This window comes from Filicampus tigris, chromosome 9 (genome assembly GCF_054856515.1).
Source record: "Filicampus tigris isolate MCC_2025a chromosome 9, RoL_Ftig_1.0, whole genome shotgun sequence".
Lineage (NCBI taxonomy): Eukaryota > Metazoa > Chordata > Actinopteri > Syngnathiformes > Syngnathidae > Filicampus > Filicampus tigris.
In genome coordinates, this window is record NC_141225.1 from 8,959,982 (window position 1) to 8,975,478 (window position 15,497).

The 15,497-nt window shown below is 39.8% G+C and overlaps 1 protein-coding gene across 2 annotated transcripts in view; it reads left to right on the top strand.

Moving 5' to 3' along the window:
* The window catches only part of tox2 (TOX high mobility group box family member 2), a 111,447-nt gene extending 96,377 nt beyond the window's left edge, over positions 1-15,070 (top strand). For both annotated transcript variants that reach the window (XM_086041538.1, XM_086041539.1), the window contains 4 exons: positions 6,721-6,801; positions 11,371-11,781; positions 11,850-12,007; positions 12,616-15,070. In XM_086041538.1, coding sequence (XP_085897664.1) covers positions 6,721-6,801; positions 11,371-11,781; positions 11,850-12,007; positions 12,616-12,658 — 693 coding nt within the window. In that variant the 3' untranslated portion in view covers positions 12,659-15,070. The remainder of the gene's footprint in view (positions 1-6,720; positions 6,802-11,370; positions 11,782-11,849; positions 12,008-12,615) is intronic.
* The last annotated feature ends 427 nt before the right edge of the window (positions 15,071-15,497 follow it).

Genomic DNA, 15,497 nt, shown 5'->3' on the forward strand with positions numbered 1-15,497 from the left:
TGCTGGAGCCTATCCCAGCTGTCTTCCGGCAGTAGGCGGGGGACACCCTGAATTGGTTGCCAGCCAAACGCAGGGCACACAGAGACAAACATCCACACTGACAATCACACATAGGGGCAATTTAGAGTGTCCAATCAACTTACCATGCATGTTTTTGGAATGTGGGAGGAAACCGGAGTGCCCGGAGAAAACCCACGCGGGCACGGGGAGAACATGCAAACTCCACACAGGGAGGCCGGAGCCGGGATCGAACCCACGACCTCTGAACTGTGAGGCGGACGTGCTAACCAGTCGACCACCGTGCCGCCCAAGAATATAATAATAAAAAAAAATAATAACAATCTTATCGCTGGATTATCTATACAGCTTACCCTCACAAGGGTCGCGGGGAGCCTTAGGGCAGTAGGCGGGGGACACCCTGAATTGGTTGCCAGCCAATTGCAGGGCGTATATATTATATATATTTATATAAATATTTCCTGTGTGTTCAAACCAAAAGCCACACAGGCACGGGGAGAACATGCAAACTCCACACAGGGAGGCCGGGGCCGGGATCGAACCCACGACCTCTGAACTGTGAGGCGGACGTGCTAACCACCGCGCCGCCCTCAATTGAACTATTGGTACCCAATTTAAGGTGTTTTTGGCAATTCCCGGTTGTTCTTCAACACTTGTTTTTGCCATTGTGAGTTTGATGACTTATAAAACATGTATCTTTTAGCCACGTTAAATTTGTTTGGCATGTTTGTCATTAGCAGACCCACAAAAAAGTCTGAAGCAACTATGTCCGACAACATAATGAACGTTTGCCATTATGGCCATCTATAGGGTCCAAATTTGAACCTTGCATCATGAGTAGACCCACAAAAAAAGTCTCAAGACTCATGCTAGATAAGACATGAGAATTTCGGTTGGAAGCGACCTTATTAGGATTATTTTTGCCATTTACAGGTAAATGGAGGTGAAGTTTGATGACTCATTATAAAACATCATTTGGCCCCCGAAGCATGTATCCTTGAGCATATTAAATTTAGTTTGACGACTATCATGAGTAAACTCACAAAAAAGGGAGAAAAAATCCTGAAGAAAACATAACTGATGATTTTACTTGTTGACAGATTTTTTAGTTGTAGTTTGAGTAAAAGCTCTCAAAAGACCTCAAGTTGGTGGTACACAAATACAAATTTGTGTATGACCAAACACCATCGAGGTGCCGGACTTTGGAGGCTGTCCGTCGCTTTTATTCGCAGTTAATTTTTGCCGCCTCCATTGCTTCTCCTTGCCATGAATCTTCATTTGGGCGTCTGACACCCCTGAATGTGAATTCCTCATTTCCTGTCCTTTTATTTATATGTGTTGCTGGGTGATTTGATCACGCCGGGGAATACGAGATTAGCAATTGCATCCGTGTCCTTGGTTTGGCCTCAAGGACATCTGCTGCTAAAATGTTATTGTTTTGCCACCATGCTTAACCCGCCACTTGCCGGATGCTTCCAAAAACATTCACGGCGTTGCCTGGGAAGAGAGAGAGAAAAGAAGGACAAACCTGCCATTTCGCTGATAGTTTTTTTTTCCCATTTTGTTTGCTCATTTGTCAGTTTAATCAAATGTGTCACCTCATCATTGTACTAATGGCGTTATTATGGCGAGAAAGTGCCTCGGCCATCGTTGTGCTGATTGCTCTCTTTCCAGAGCTGACTAATAGGTAAATCATTTGAATTAATAAATCACAATAGAGCATAAAAGAATTCTGTCCAGCAGTGCAAATTCCAACATGACAAATGATTATGGCATGAGCCATAAAAGCTAAAACTTATACCCATAAATGATCCTTATTAAATGGATAGATGGATGGATGGATGGATGGATGGATGCATATAGATAGATAGATAGATAGATAGATAGATAGATAGATAGATAGATAGATAGATAGATAGATAGATAGATAGATAGATAGATAGATAGATAGATTGATTAAATCTTTCCACTTAAAATATATCGAGATATATATCGAATCATATTTTACTGGACAGAGATGTCTTTGAAGGAAATGCCACATTTGCTGTACTGCCAAGTTAATTCATATGTATGTAAAACGACAAGAAGAAACTCATTGCAACATACCGCCTCGAAATGTGACCTACCATATCGAATGTATTCAAAATTCCACTGAATCGAACCAAATCAAATCGTTCTACATTCAAATTGAGCCGTCTTTCAGTTGTATCACCCCTTATCTATCGAGATACGTATCAATGTATCTTTTATTGGAGAGATGCACACCCCTAATAGAGAACAACACCACTATTGGACAACACAGCTGTTCGGAACCTACAGCCCACAAATAATCCTAACGGAAATGCAAATGTTTTTGTTTAATTAAAAGGATAACATATGTATTGTAATAAATAAAGCCACAGTGAATGAATCAATGGTAAATAATTAAATCAGCTCCATTTGCTACCAATGTAGCTATTTGGTGCGTTCAAGGACACTGTCAATTGCTCTGTGTTAACAGCACTTTCCAATTAGCTGCAGCGGGCTGTTATTTTCTTTCAACCATGACAAAAGTTTCTTTGTTGTGGCCTTTTTCGATTTGCGATTGTGTAGTCGACAGTGTTGTCCTTGGGTTTTCTTTTAAGCATGTTTATGTTTATACTTGCCTTTTTATTATTGTTAAAACACCATACTTTCTTCCTTTTAATTCCCAGAGGCTTTGCAGTGCGAGATCAATGAATTATTTGGGTTGTTTTTGTCCTCAAGGTGATGTCATGTTAAAACCGCCCCAGAAGCACTAAAGCACTTTCTTTTGTTTGGGGTTAAGATACGTTTTCATTATTTTTGAAGCACAGGAAAGAATGTGGCTACTGAAGTATTGTGAAGGTGAAGGATAAATATTATTATTAAATGTCATACTGGATCTGTTTTCTGTAAGCTCTTTATCTGCTTATATCGGGTTATTACCCCCATTTCGGGTCCTCAACATGCTCAAAAATTGAACACTGTGATAAGCGTGTGTGCCAGCTAATGAATTGATCAGGCCCCATTCAATTCTTTGACAAACTCCAAATAGGAAATTTGCCAAAATTAGCCCCAATTGGAAGCAGAAATCCTAGACAGATGGAATGTGCTGAATTATAAAGTTTTTGCTTATGTCACTTGATGATTCGCCAAGGAAAAGCAGGTGTGAGCGCTTGTTCATCACAGCTTTAATCGTTAGTTGAGGTTGTTTCTTCTTCATGCCCAGGGCTCATCACTCAGCTGGCTGTCAGCAGGGTGCAACGTTATTGTCTCCTGTAATTAAGTGCTTATCAAACAAGCGCATTTCATTAAGCTACAATTAAGAGGCTAATTCGAGCGGTGCTCCTCTGTGTCGGGGTGGCGACGGTGGCGTACGTTCGCCTCTCGCGGCTTTAATTCGCGCTGACCTGCAGCCTCCCGACGTCGGCTAATGAATCCGCTCTTTTTGTGGTAATTAGACATCCTTAGGCAAGGGTAATTTATTTAAAAAGTCAGTGTCGCTGTGCAAATCGTTGCGGTGTTGAAATTAATTTGAAACGAAAGCTGCTGGGAGTCATGAGAGACGTTCATTTTAAGTGGCCGGGGGGAAAAAATTCACTCCTACGGTCCACCTACAGATGCGAAGTGTCATTTACATTGTGGTAAATATAAATGGACACATCGTGCCTGTATGTTAACTTTAATATCATTTTGTCTCTAATACCAACAACGTTAAGCTGTAACATTAACACTGATGCTAGTGATAGCACAAGGAAAAATGTCCTGGCTGGTACATCCATGTTATGTACATATATTTACAGCTTCTTTTTTTTATAAATTTGCAAACATTTCTACATTTCTGTTTTTTTTCTGTCAAGATGGGGTGCTGAGTGCACATTAATGAGAAATAAAATGAACTTTTTTTGATCTGGGCAAATGGCTGCAATTACACAGAAAGTGAAAAATTCAAAGGGTCTGAATACTTTCTGTACGTTGTCACGATACCAAAATTGTGAAAGAATACCTTGATGCCAGTACCGAAACGGTACCTCGACAAAAATCTAAAAGCAGAAAAAGCAGCAGAATTAAAACTGACAAAACAACTTCTAATTTGTAAAAATATGTTATTAATTCAAAATATTAGGATATGTTTGATAAGAAAATAACATTTTAAACATTGTTGAAACACTTGTGAACATTTGCGCACATGTGCGGGAGTGAGATAAATATATTACAGTTGCTTTCTACTTTAAGAAAACGAGTTCCCATTTATTTATTTATTTATTTTAAACATCACTAGTAGAAAATGTGCACAGAGGTTTATAGAGCCATTAGCCAGCTAATGAGCTTAAAATAATGTTTATGAATTATGAGACCTCTGCCGTTAGCCTCTCTCCCACGTCGTCATGCACGGACAGTTTATTTATTTATTCTATTTTTGTCCTCTGGGGATCGGGGGGGGGGGGGGGGGGTGCTGAAATGTAAGGACGGAAGTGCTTTAAAAGGACAAGGATGGACGGGGACGGAGGATGATAAATTTATGAATAAGGACGGAGGTTGAGTTGAGTTGATACAATATATATATATATATATATATATATATATATATATATATATATATATATTTTTTTTTTTTTTTTTTTTTTTTTTTTTTTTCGAGTTACTTAAAATGTCTTGAATATAAATTCCAGTAGAATTTTAAAAAAATGTATTTTAAAATTGAAATTTAAAATCTTTGATGAATAAAAATTTTGTTGTTGTTTGTGTGTGTCTTCAAATAACTAAGTAACTTAATCAATAAATAATGATCATTTCTCAATGTTAGGTATGCAAACTACGGATAAATATTAACATTATTGCAATTCGATTAGACAATTTTGTGATCGGAGGGTATCATTTTTTCTTTAATCAAATGTCTTTCCCAAAAATAGTCACATTCTGTGCATATGTCATGGAAGGTAAAGAGTCATGTTGTAAATAGAGCCGAGTGAGAGGATAAACATCAGCTGTTTTGCGGGAGATTGTATCCATCTTGTTTGTTGGAGTGTGTCTGTGCGTGTTTGTTTCCGTGTTAGTAGTGGCTGACAGCATACACGACGTGCAGTCGTAGCGCATGAATGCTTAATGGTTATTCGAGACCACCTCTTGGAAAGAAAATGACCCCCCGCCGCACGCAGCGCTCCGGAGTAGAATCACTACTTACCCGTGACAACTTCACTACATGGAACCACACTGAAAAAAAGAGATTTGGATGCAATTTTATCAAAAGGTCTTTTCATTTACCACTATTGCTCACGTTATTTAAAACATTTTGTGACAGGAATCTTAGAAACAACATTCAGACATACTACATGCAGGAAGTGAGAAACTTTGAAGAGTTATATAGTCTCTTAGTGAGTCAAATCAGCAGTCTTGGATCATGTCACACCACACGAAGTAACATTGCTTGTTTCGCAACTCCTAACAAAAAAAAATCGACCGTTTGTATGCAACGTGTCTGTCGGTTACAAATAGGGCTTCAACCGTGTAGTCTGAGCTCATCATTAGTTTAGTTTAGCTAGCTATTTTTGAAAAGCTCAAGAAAATACAATAATGCAGCAATTACTTAAAGTGGAAATCAACCCAATCATATTTTTTTCAGGAATATGTTCCCAACAGGCCCATTGGTTGAAAAACAGCATTCTGGTTAATATTGCGTTTGTGGAATATGAGTTAATCCACCCGTTTTTAGCCATCTCTGGGGGCGGTCACTTTGCCACTTCTGTCGACTGAAAATGACATCACCACTGCTCAGGGCTCAGGTAACGACCAATCACGGCTCATCTTCAGAAAACAGGGTAGCCGTGATTGGTAGTTTAAAGCATTTTACTGTACACAGATTGATGGGCTCACCAAATATTTTTTATGTAGAAAGAAAAAATATATATGACAAACACAACGCTGCATTTTAAGGGCAAGCAAGGAAAATATATCTTAATCTATGTAGTCTATGTCACCATATGCTGTATGTGTATATTATGTATGTACCTATGTATATGCTGCATCCGTGTATGCTATAATCTAAATATTAGCTAGGTATGTCCATTTTTGTGTTGACTCTCTGTTTTAGTTCCAGTTTTACTTATTGGCTCAATGTTGGCATTAGACATAATTAGCCAATCATGACTTTGGGTCCGGAGCTGCACCAGTTCAAAGGCTATGCGCCGCCCGAGGCAGCCCACGGGGCCGGCCCAGGCAGGATCATCGAACCCGTGAAGGGCGACTGCTGCCAACCCGGGGTCCCAGCGACCGCCGCAGCTCGGGAGATCCGCGGGAAAGGCCTGGCGAAAGTCCAGAGTCACCACCGCGGCCCGCGCTCGCCGTTATGGAGCGGGTAGAGGGGTCTGACCGAGAGGAGCAGCCAGTGGGGGCGAGCTGCACCCACACCGCAGCTTCGGCAGCAGGAGGGGCTGCGCGCCGTTTTTTATCCGTCCTAATTGGTTCGTGTTTCTTCCGCGCGGCTAATTAGGAATCGAAATTTTGCATCAACATTCTAAAATCTGAACAATTCCGGGAGAACTGGAACAATGGTCCCGGTTCCACACGATTCCCGGTTATCGATGCCCAACCCTAATTATGATACATACGGGACATCGTAATTGTGTCTGAGCACGTATTGACCTCTTGATGTGTGTCCACCTTATAATCAGCTGCCACTGTTGTTGTTGTTTGTTCTCACAGAACTACAAGAGGAAAACAGAGGCGGCTAAAAAGGAGTACCTGAAAGCCTTGGCTGCCTACAGAGCCAGTCTGGTTTCCAAGGTAACTGAGTGTGTGCATGTGTTTGTAAGTGTGACTGTGTAGGTCATATCTTTGATATACATGGGTCAGCAGTGATGTAAAGGATGATAAATTAGACCATGAGAAAGAAAAGGAAGCATTTGCTGCACTGAGGCATTTGTATTTGTGTGTGATGGGACATACAGGTGTTTGTTGTTTGTTCATCTTCTGCTCGCCACACCATTTCAGAAAATAAACGTCTTTCTCCATGTTTCCACGTACGACGGTGTAAATAATCTAATCAGTTAAAACCATGAACAGCAATAAATACAAACATTATTTCTTTAGATTTGTCATTTTATTAGTAATTTTGTAAATACATAGTTAGTTGTTACTTAGCAAGTTAGTTAAATGAATACTGTATAATGACCACATATACTGAATAACGAATGAACATAAATATACACATTTATGTTAATATATCTGTATGTATATATTTGTTTACATCTTGGAAAGAGATTTTTTTTCCCCCCGAAAATAATCACATGCGATGCATCATAATCCGTTTTTTTCATCTTCGTTTCCACTTGTGACTTCCTCACGAAACATTTTCAAACCTTCCATTTCTCCACGTTCTTCCTGCATTGTTTTCTTTTCAAACGCGACTCCAAGTGACATTTCCATACTAAGCCCCACCCGTCCGCGGCGCGCCTCGTTTCCTTTCCCCCGAAACAAGCACCTTGATTGAGGCATGAATAGTCCATTCATCAGCCTCTTGACGCCGGGTGCGCTTTCGACTCAGAGCTGCTTGCCTAAGATCAATTACGTCTTGATTGACGCTATACATTGACAAGATTGCCAGTCAAAAATAAAAACTTTGTCAGCCAATCAAATGGCGGGATGATTGAAATGAGTCTTTTGACTCTAAGTGGATATGGAGGTAATCGTGGCTGCGCATCCTCGCCGTGCACCTGTTGCCTTTTTTTTTTTTTTTTGTTTCGTCAACAAATGTCGCTAACTGCTCTCTGGTGCGAGGAATCCAGAGGGAAAAGTCTTTTCACCATCACTGGTTTAAAAATGACTCTCAGCCTCGGATGGTTTTCCCCGGATAAATTGGAAATCGATTGAATGACCGATCCTCCTTTAAGTAAAAATTCCTCTCGCCATATTTCTTAAGTCACTATTTCATTTTCCATTTGGCCCTGCCATCACCTGTCCATCCATCCATCCCTTCATGCCTTTGCATTGATTATTCCGAGGGAATGGTGTAGGGTGTACATCACTCCAACACCGCTTGACATTTAATGAGAAGGAGTGCTTGTATGTCATACGCACACACACACGGAAGGTTTGAAGGAATAGAGAAGGATGAACACACATTTGCTTGTGTGTTCGCAGAGCTGTTCGTTCATTCATCTCTCAGTAGAAAGTCAGCTTGGCATCTTTTTATCATGATCACATCACATACAAATTTGCTGTACCATTAGAATAAATGTTGATGCTTTCTATTTGCTCTTATTGTGAATCAATTAATCAATATACGCTATTATTGTTTGGTATTATTAATGTTTAAAATAAAAAAAATAAAAATAAAAAAGAATAGCTCTTTGTAATACTTGGTACACTTGCAAATTATTGCAAAGCTTTAGTTTAGTTCCTATTTTCATTTTATAAAACAAAATTTATTTTTGATTTTTAATGCAGTTTTACAAAGGCCAATTATTGAAAGTTATGCATTATTATTATTATTATTATTATCATTATTAATTATTGTCATTTTAAATTTTGATTGTATTTTAATTTTTTTTTTAAGTAACATTATTTTTAATGCAGTTTTGACGAAGACCTTTTAATGAAAACTGTATCCATCCATCCATCCATTATCTATACTGCTTATCCTCACGAGGGTCGCGGGGAGTGCTGCAGCCTATCCCAGCTGTCTTTGGGCAGTAGGCGGGGGACACCCTGAACTGGTTGCCAGCCAATCGCAGGGCACACAGAGACAAACATCCGCACTCACAATCACACCTTTGGGCAATTTAGAGTGATCGATCAACCTACCATCCATGTTTTTGGAATGTGGGAGGAAACCGGAGTACCTGGAGAAAACCCACACAGGCACGGGGAGAACATGCAAACTCCACACAGGGAGGCCGGGTCCGGAATCAAACCCACAACCTCTGAACTGTGAGACGGACGTGCTAACCAGTCGACCACTGCGCCACCGTAAAACTGTATTATTTATTTATTTACTTTTTACCATTTTATTGTTATTAGTAGTATAATTAACAATATGTTATTGTTATTTTTATCAGTTCGCTACAAGGTTGGGATGAATTTGTATTTTGACCCTAACCCTTATTTAAATATATTGCTTAAGCAAAAATTAGCAAAGGAAATACAGTATATGATGACTTAATTATTTGAACATACATCTCGTGATCGGTTCCATACTTAACTCAATTACCAGGCGCACTATTGCAAAGTAAATATATTACAGTAGAAATGTTTCATCCAGTGAGTGAATGTGGGCGTTGTATGCTTTAGTTTTGTGTATGTATAGAAAGGAGAAAAAAACGAGGCGAGCAGTAATAACGCTGGCAGAGAGACGTGATTGTTTGTTGGAACAATGGAGCGTGCTGTTGGTCGCGCTTAGTCGCCTTATGCTGGCACGCTGCCTCACGCTGGCATATTTCACACCGTTGAAACTTTGCTGTTACAATATCACACACTAAGATAGTTTTGGCTCGCATGATCTACTGACTTGGACTTGAACGGGCTGTGTAGAAGAGGCCAGAGTTGCAAAATAGCCTTAAAGACTGCATAGAGACTAGCAAGCAAGTCTGAGCATCAGATGCAGAATTGTTGCATCTACACTTTGTAAGGGGGAGACACAAAAGACAATTGATCAAGCTCTCACCTTGTGGAGTTGAGGTATTACAGTTTTGTGTTTTATGGAGCATCATCAAACTTCAAGGACAAGTTCGTCTTTGAAGGACCCTCGGAAAATGTCTCTAAAATGGTTTCTTCCTGTGTGACTGTGAGATGTTTCTGTGGGTCAACTGAAGGAGTTGGACGGACTAATCGAAGGAGTTGGACGGACTAATCGACTAGTCGATGCCTTTAACGTTACCACTGCGCAATGATGATTATAGTTTAATTTCAGTTCATCGTCATTTGTTATTGCGGCAAACTCGCAGCGGTGCCTCAAGCATGTGGCAATATTTTACTAAAAATAAGGCCAGTCGCACAATCGCTTGCAAAATATACAAGGCTATCCTCAAATGTGACAAAAGCACCTATGAACGGCCATCTGAAAAAAAACAAAAGCCCTGATGGAACAGTGAAAAGACAATATATACTGTAGCATCTGCTCACAGAATGAAACAGACATGTGGTTGTCAATCACCTTTTTGTTGTACAAATGAACAGTAAATGACACCAAAGAAAACATCTAACCAGCGTAATAACAGTCAGTGTTAGCACAAAACCTCTAGGCTTCTACTAGAAAGCGAAAAAAAAAAAGTCAGGAAAGGCCTCCTAAAACATCTCAGAAGTCAGCCTTCCGAGGATTCAGTCAGAGAGGAAGGAATTATGAACAGTTCAAAATAGCAGTCATAGTTAGCACGTAACCCAAAGTGGAATTTTGGAGTGACGTTATTAGCGTTTCATGTTCTATGGTGAGTCATCAAAATTCGCTTCAATGCTCCGCCAACACCAATTGCCAAATTTCAAATTGTTTGCGTTATTTAGCATCCAAATTTAGCAGCAATCTGACAAAATCATTAAACGAGTTTGCCTTTGAAGGATGCCTGAAAAATGACCCTAAAATCAAATTGAAATTACTGACTTCCTTTGCATTTTCAAGCATATATTCTTGAGAAATTTTAGTAGGTCTGTTTATGATAGACGTGTCTTCCATATTTCATGTTGCTAAGTGAAACTGGCTATACGTTTCTATGGACACATCTATTCAGATTAAAAACCTGATCGGAATAGAAATGTTTCATTTACACACCCCATTCGGAATAATCTGACCCGATCAAGCCCATTCCAATCAAGATTTTATTCAGAACGAGAGGGGTGGTTAGGTATATTTCTTCAATCTGCGCATGTCAAAATAATTTGTTCTGATCAAAAGTGTGATGAATGAACAAGCAAGTCCTAATCGAATATTTTTATCGCCCATGAAAACAGTGCATCCGATCTTAATTTTCATCCGAACTCTGATCGGATTAAAGAAATGCTGTCCATATAAACGCAGTAACAATCTGCGAGCACCGAAAATGAAAAATTGTAATTTAAAAACCAAAACGTTCACGAAAACGGTATCATTTTTTCGAAGGAAAGTCTGCTAGCTTAACGCTAACGTATGATGTGAAATGCCATAGACATTCCAATCGTGTTCCACGAGGGCAGGTCAGCAAAGTCTGCACAAACTGGATAACAATCGTGATCATTTGAATCAGGTGTGTGCATGCGTGCCTCAGGTGTGTGAAGCAACGCATACAAACAGCGATTACAATACTCACGGACATGCTACAGTATGAGCTGCACTTATGATGAAGAAAAGCAAGCAATTCCTAGTGCTGTCGTTGTTGTCCTCCGCAGACATACAACGACCCCGTGGAGCCAAAAAGTGCCCAAACAAGCCAAGCGTCTCCTCACATGCTGCCCGCCAACCCCTCCCTGTACAGCGTTCCGCCCCCTCCCCAGCCTTCTTCCCCATACCTGGGACCGGGGGCCTTCCCCCTCGCCGATCTGCAGAGCTACGCCGGCCACGCCCCCCGCCACGCCCTCTCGCAGACGCTCAGCCAATCGCAGATGCTGCCCAGCATTAGTGCCTCTCCGCCCTCCTCCTTCCAGATCAGCCCGCCGCTCCACCCCCACCAGCAGCTGTCCCTGCACCAGAGCTCGCTGCTCAACCAACCAATCCGCATGCAGCAAGTCCAGTCCCAACCAATCATCTCTCACCAGATGGGCCTGCAGGCCTCCCTTCACTCCCCGCCTCCGGGCCAGCAGGTAGCAATCGGTTGGCTCTTACCTCAAATGTCCCCAGATGTATATTCAGCAATTTCCATCTTCCTTAGGGCTTTCCCCACCTCCAGTCCGAGTATCAGAAGAGCATCGGGGGGCCGCAGTCTCCAGGAGGGCCCGGGGGTCCCGGTCCCGGTCCAGGTCCGGGTGTTGCTCCGGGCCATGACTGGGATGGGGAATACTGCAATCGGGAGTGCGGCAACCACTGCAGGTAAGTGCAAACGGGCGGAACAATTTGGGAGAATTCATCGTTTGTTGAGGAGTGACGCCCCAACTTCTTGCTCTGATTATCAGTATTGTAGTTTTAGTCAGGTTAGGGTTAATAGGGTTCTTGCATAATCTATTCGGTACACAGTGGTTCCCCACTATTCACAGGCGATAGGAAGCAAATAGTGAATATCCACAAGTAATTGATGAAAAAATGTTTCTAATGTGTTTTAAATAGCACCCTGTAATATCGTACTTTATAAAAACGTGCATAAATGACATCAGTAAATAGACGGTAAAGAAATTCATCTGTTTTTGACACTGTTTTGCTTCAATTCACTGGACATTGGGCTGCCCCTTCTGGTGTGCCTGCCTTGGCCACCTGGCCGCATAGCACTGACACACGGATATACGGAGACAGTTTCAGTCTCTCAATAGAAAGCCGCAATAATATTAGTCAGTCTTCACAGAGGATCAAGAAAATATGCTTGTAAGTTTTGATCCAGCAAAATCCCAAATCACTTGTGCTCCTGCCTTTGTGTTCTTGAGACTTGTCCTGTTTTTATTTGTGTCAATCGGTCTAATTTTTTTGGCTTATGATGTCTTTTGCAGCGGCAGCATGATAGGCAGGGACAAGCCCCTCTACCTCACCTGAGCCCCCACCGGGATGTCAAAAGCGGCCACCAATCGGCTCGACCGACCGTCTCCTCTCTCCCTTCCCTCTCCCTTACATACGTGTACATACTACGTGTACTTAAACATACAAACATGCCACTCCACGCCATCGTTTCCTCTCGTGATGGGACTTTTTGGGAGGGACCGGGTGAGGGGCGGGGCGACGGGGAGGGGCGACGTCATGTATCAGCACTTACGAGGCCCCCGTCCCCAACTTGCGTGGCAGGCGAGGACGGGTTGTGGAGCGCTCGTCCTTTTTGTCCCCTCAGGGACCCCATCCAGCTTTAATTCGAGAAACTTCGTTCTTGTTGTTGTTGTTGTTGTTGTTGTTACTCGTTTTATTTATTTCTGCCTTGCTTTTCCCCCACCTCTGCTCTCAGAAGATATCTACTCCCACTTCTACATTTGTTTTTGCTTAAAGGGGACATATTGTGGCCATATTTTACTTTCAATGGTTGTATTACAAATAGTTGGGTCTCTAGAGTGCCTGTCCACGCACCAAGTGTGAAATTAAACGAGCAAGTGAGTCTTAATTATCTACCTATTTTCGAAAATCTGCATGGGCGAGCCCTTAAGCACGTCTTCCCCACTGTGATGTCACAACAGGAGCGAATTTGCATAAAAACCGCCCCCACATGTATCCACCAATGATGTAGCAGATTAGCATTAGCACACATTACCTTCTTACACCCTAAGAAAATGCGGACTTGTTTCCTAACACACTCGATGGGTAGCTGTGAATTTTGAGCTGGTTGGGTTCATTGTACCCAAAGTTGGGTTAATGGTTTTGACTCAGCTGATTGGGTTGAGGATTGGATTTGGTTTACCTTTAACCCAGCTGTTTGAAGAGTGTACATAGCATGGCAAGAAATATGCTGTAATAAAAATGTGTTGTAAAAATCTGTAATGAAAGATTTAAAGAAAAGCTTAGAATTGTCCATTTTTGGGGTACACCTGAGAACCGTTTTAAGATTGTGGGGGGGAAATGCATAATATGTCTCCTTTAAGGGCCTGCAAATTGTTACAAAAAAGATCATGTGTCTTTTTTTTATATTTTTATCATTATTTTTAAATATTAAAGACCTGTGTAGGTCCAATGAGCTGTCACACAGTGTGATTGTAAATACAACTTTTATGGTATCAAATGAGGACGTTCACGTAGGGTTCTTTGTCTTTAAAAAAAAAAAAATACATGTACGTCATTGAGAGTGTGTGTATGGGAGTGGGCGTGTGTGTGCGCGCATTTGTTTTATTTTTTATTTTTTTAAACTAAATTCACTGAACACGGATTTCATTATATGGAAGGACATAAAAATAACAATATTAATAATAATAATAACTTAATAATGCATTGTCTCAAGTAATTCATATGGGAAAAAAAAAATATTTTGTCTCCCGTGAAGTCAATTTTAGAATTTACAGTATTTTTATTTTCTTTATTTTTTATAGGTTTCTGGTTGTGTTGATATTTTTTATCGCCTGTGTGATGGACATTAAATGCATTTTACTGAAAAACATTTTTTTAATCCCCTGACCATTTTAAGTTGTGTAAAAAAAAAAAAAGTTAAATAAATAATAATAAAGACAAAAAAACCGATTGTGGATATATTATTTGTAAAGTCAGTAATGATAAATATTTTAAATGGTCAACTTTATTTGCCAATTGTCCATCAGCCAATTATGAATTTTATTTATGAACAAATTCAATGACTTTTTTTTCTCAGTTTAAAATAGGCGTCATTCTGTTTTCATTTTTCTTTGTGTTCTTTTCTTGGGTTTTATTTTTTGTTTTATTTGTTTTACTTTTTACACATTTTGTAGTATTTTTTTTTTCCAGTTTATTTAGTTTCATTTTGTGTTTAATTTGATTTGATTTTGTTTTGTTTTATTTTACTTTTTAGTATTTTGATAGTTTTATTCTATTTTGTTTTATGGTTTTACATTTTGTTTTATTATTTTGGGGTGTATTTTATTAGGTTTGTTTTAAGGTTTATCTTTTTGTTTTGTACTTTCATTTTGTATTGTTTAATTTGGTTTTTATTTGTTTTTATTTGTTTGTTTTTATTTTATGTTATTTTAGTTTATTTTAATATGCATTATGTGATCTTGATTTTTATTCACTTTATTTTATTCTTATCATTTTGTTGCTTAAAATTTTTTGTTTCATTGTATTTTAATGTTTTTTATTTTATTTTTGTTTGATTTTTGTTTTTGTTTGTTTGTTTTGAATTTTTAATGCTCCCCGACATGAGGTTTGCCCTAAGCGAAATGTTTCTTTTTCTTTCTTTTGTACATTTGTAGCTGCTGCAGCATCTCTTTAGTGTCACAATGCTTCTTTTTATTTTCCAACCTGCATTATGAAGATGATGATAATAAAAATGTTGAAAATTGACTGACTTGACTCACCTGACTTTTTTTCATTTATGTTCTTGTCTAATCTTAGAATTGATTTGATTAGGGTATATTAAGCGCTATGGGCTAGGTAGGCTCTTCCACTGCTAGCTAAAAAAAAAAAAAAAAAGACTTCTGAGAGAGAGGCTTGTCTTGTGTAAGTGGTTCATGTTGGGGTGTGTCACAACACTGCCAAACACAAACTGAAGAAAAAAAAAACCCGCCCCACAGAAATTGGCTGGCATCTTTTCAGGTTTTGCAATGAACAAAATTGGGGTGACCAGTGTCGCTACATTCAGCACATATTGTTTCATTATGCTCAAATTCAGATTTCTCTTAAGATTCTCTTTTCACAGCTCTTTTTCAGTGGGTCTCCTCTGAGGAAAACTTTGGAGCTTGTGGCCAAATTTTGAAAATTCATGACTTTA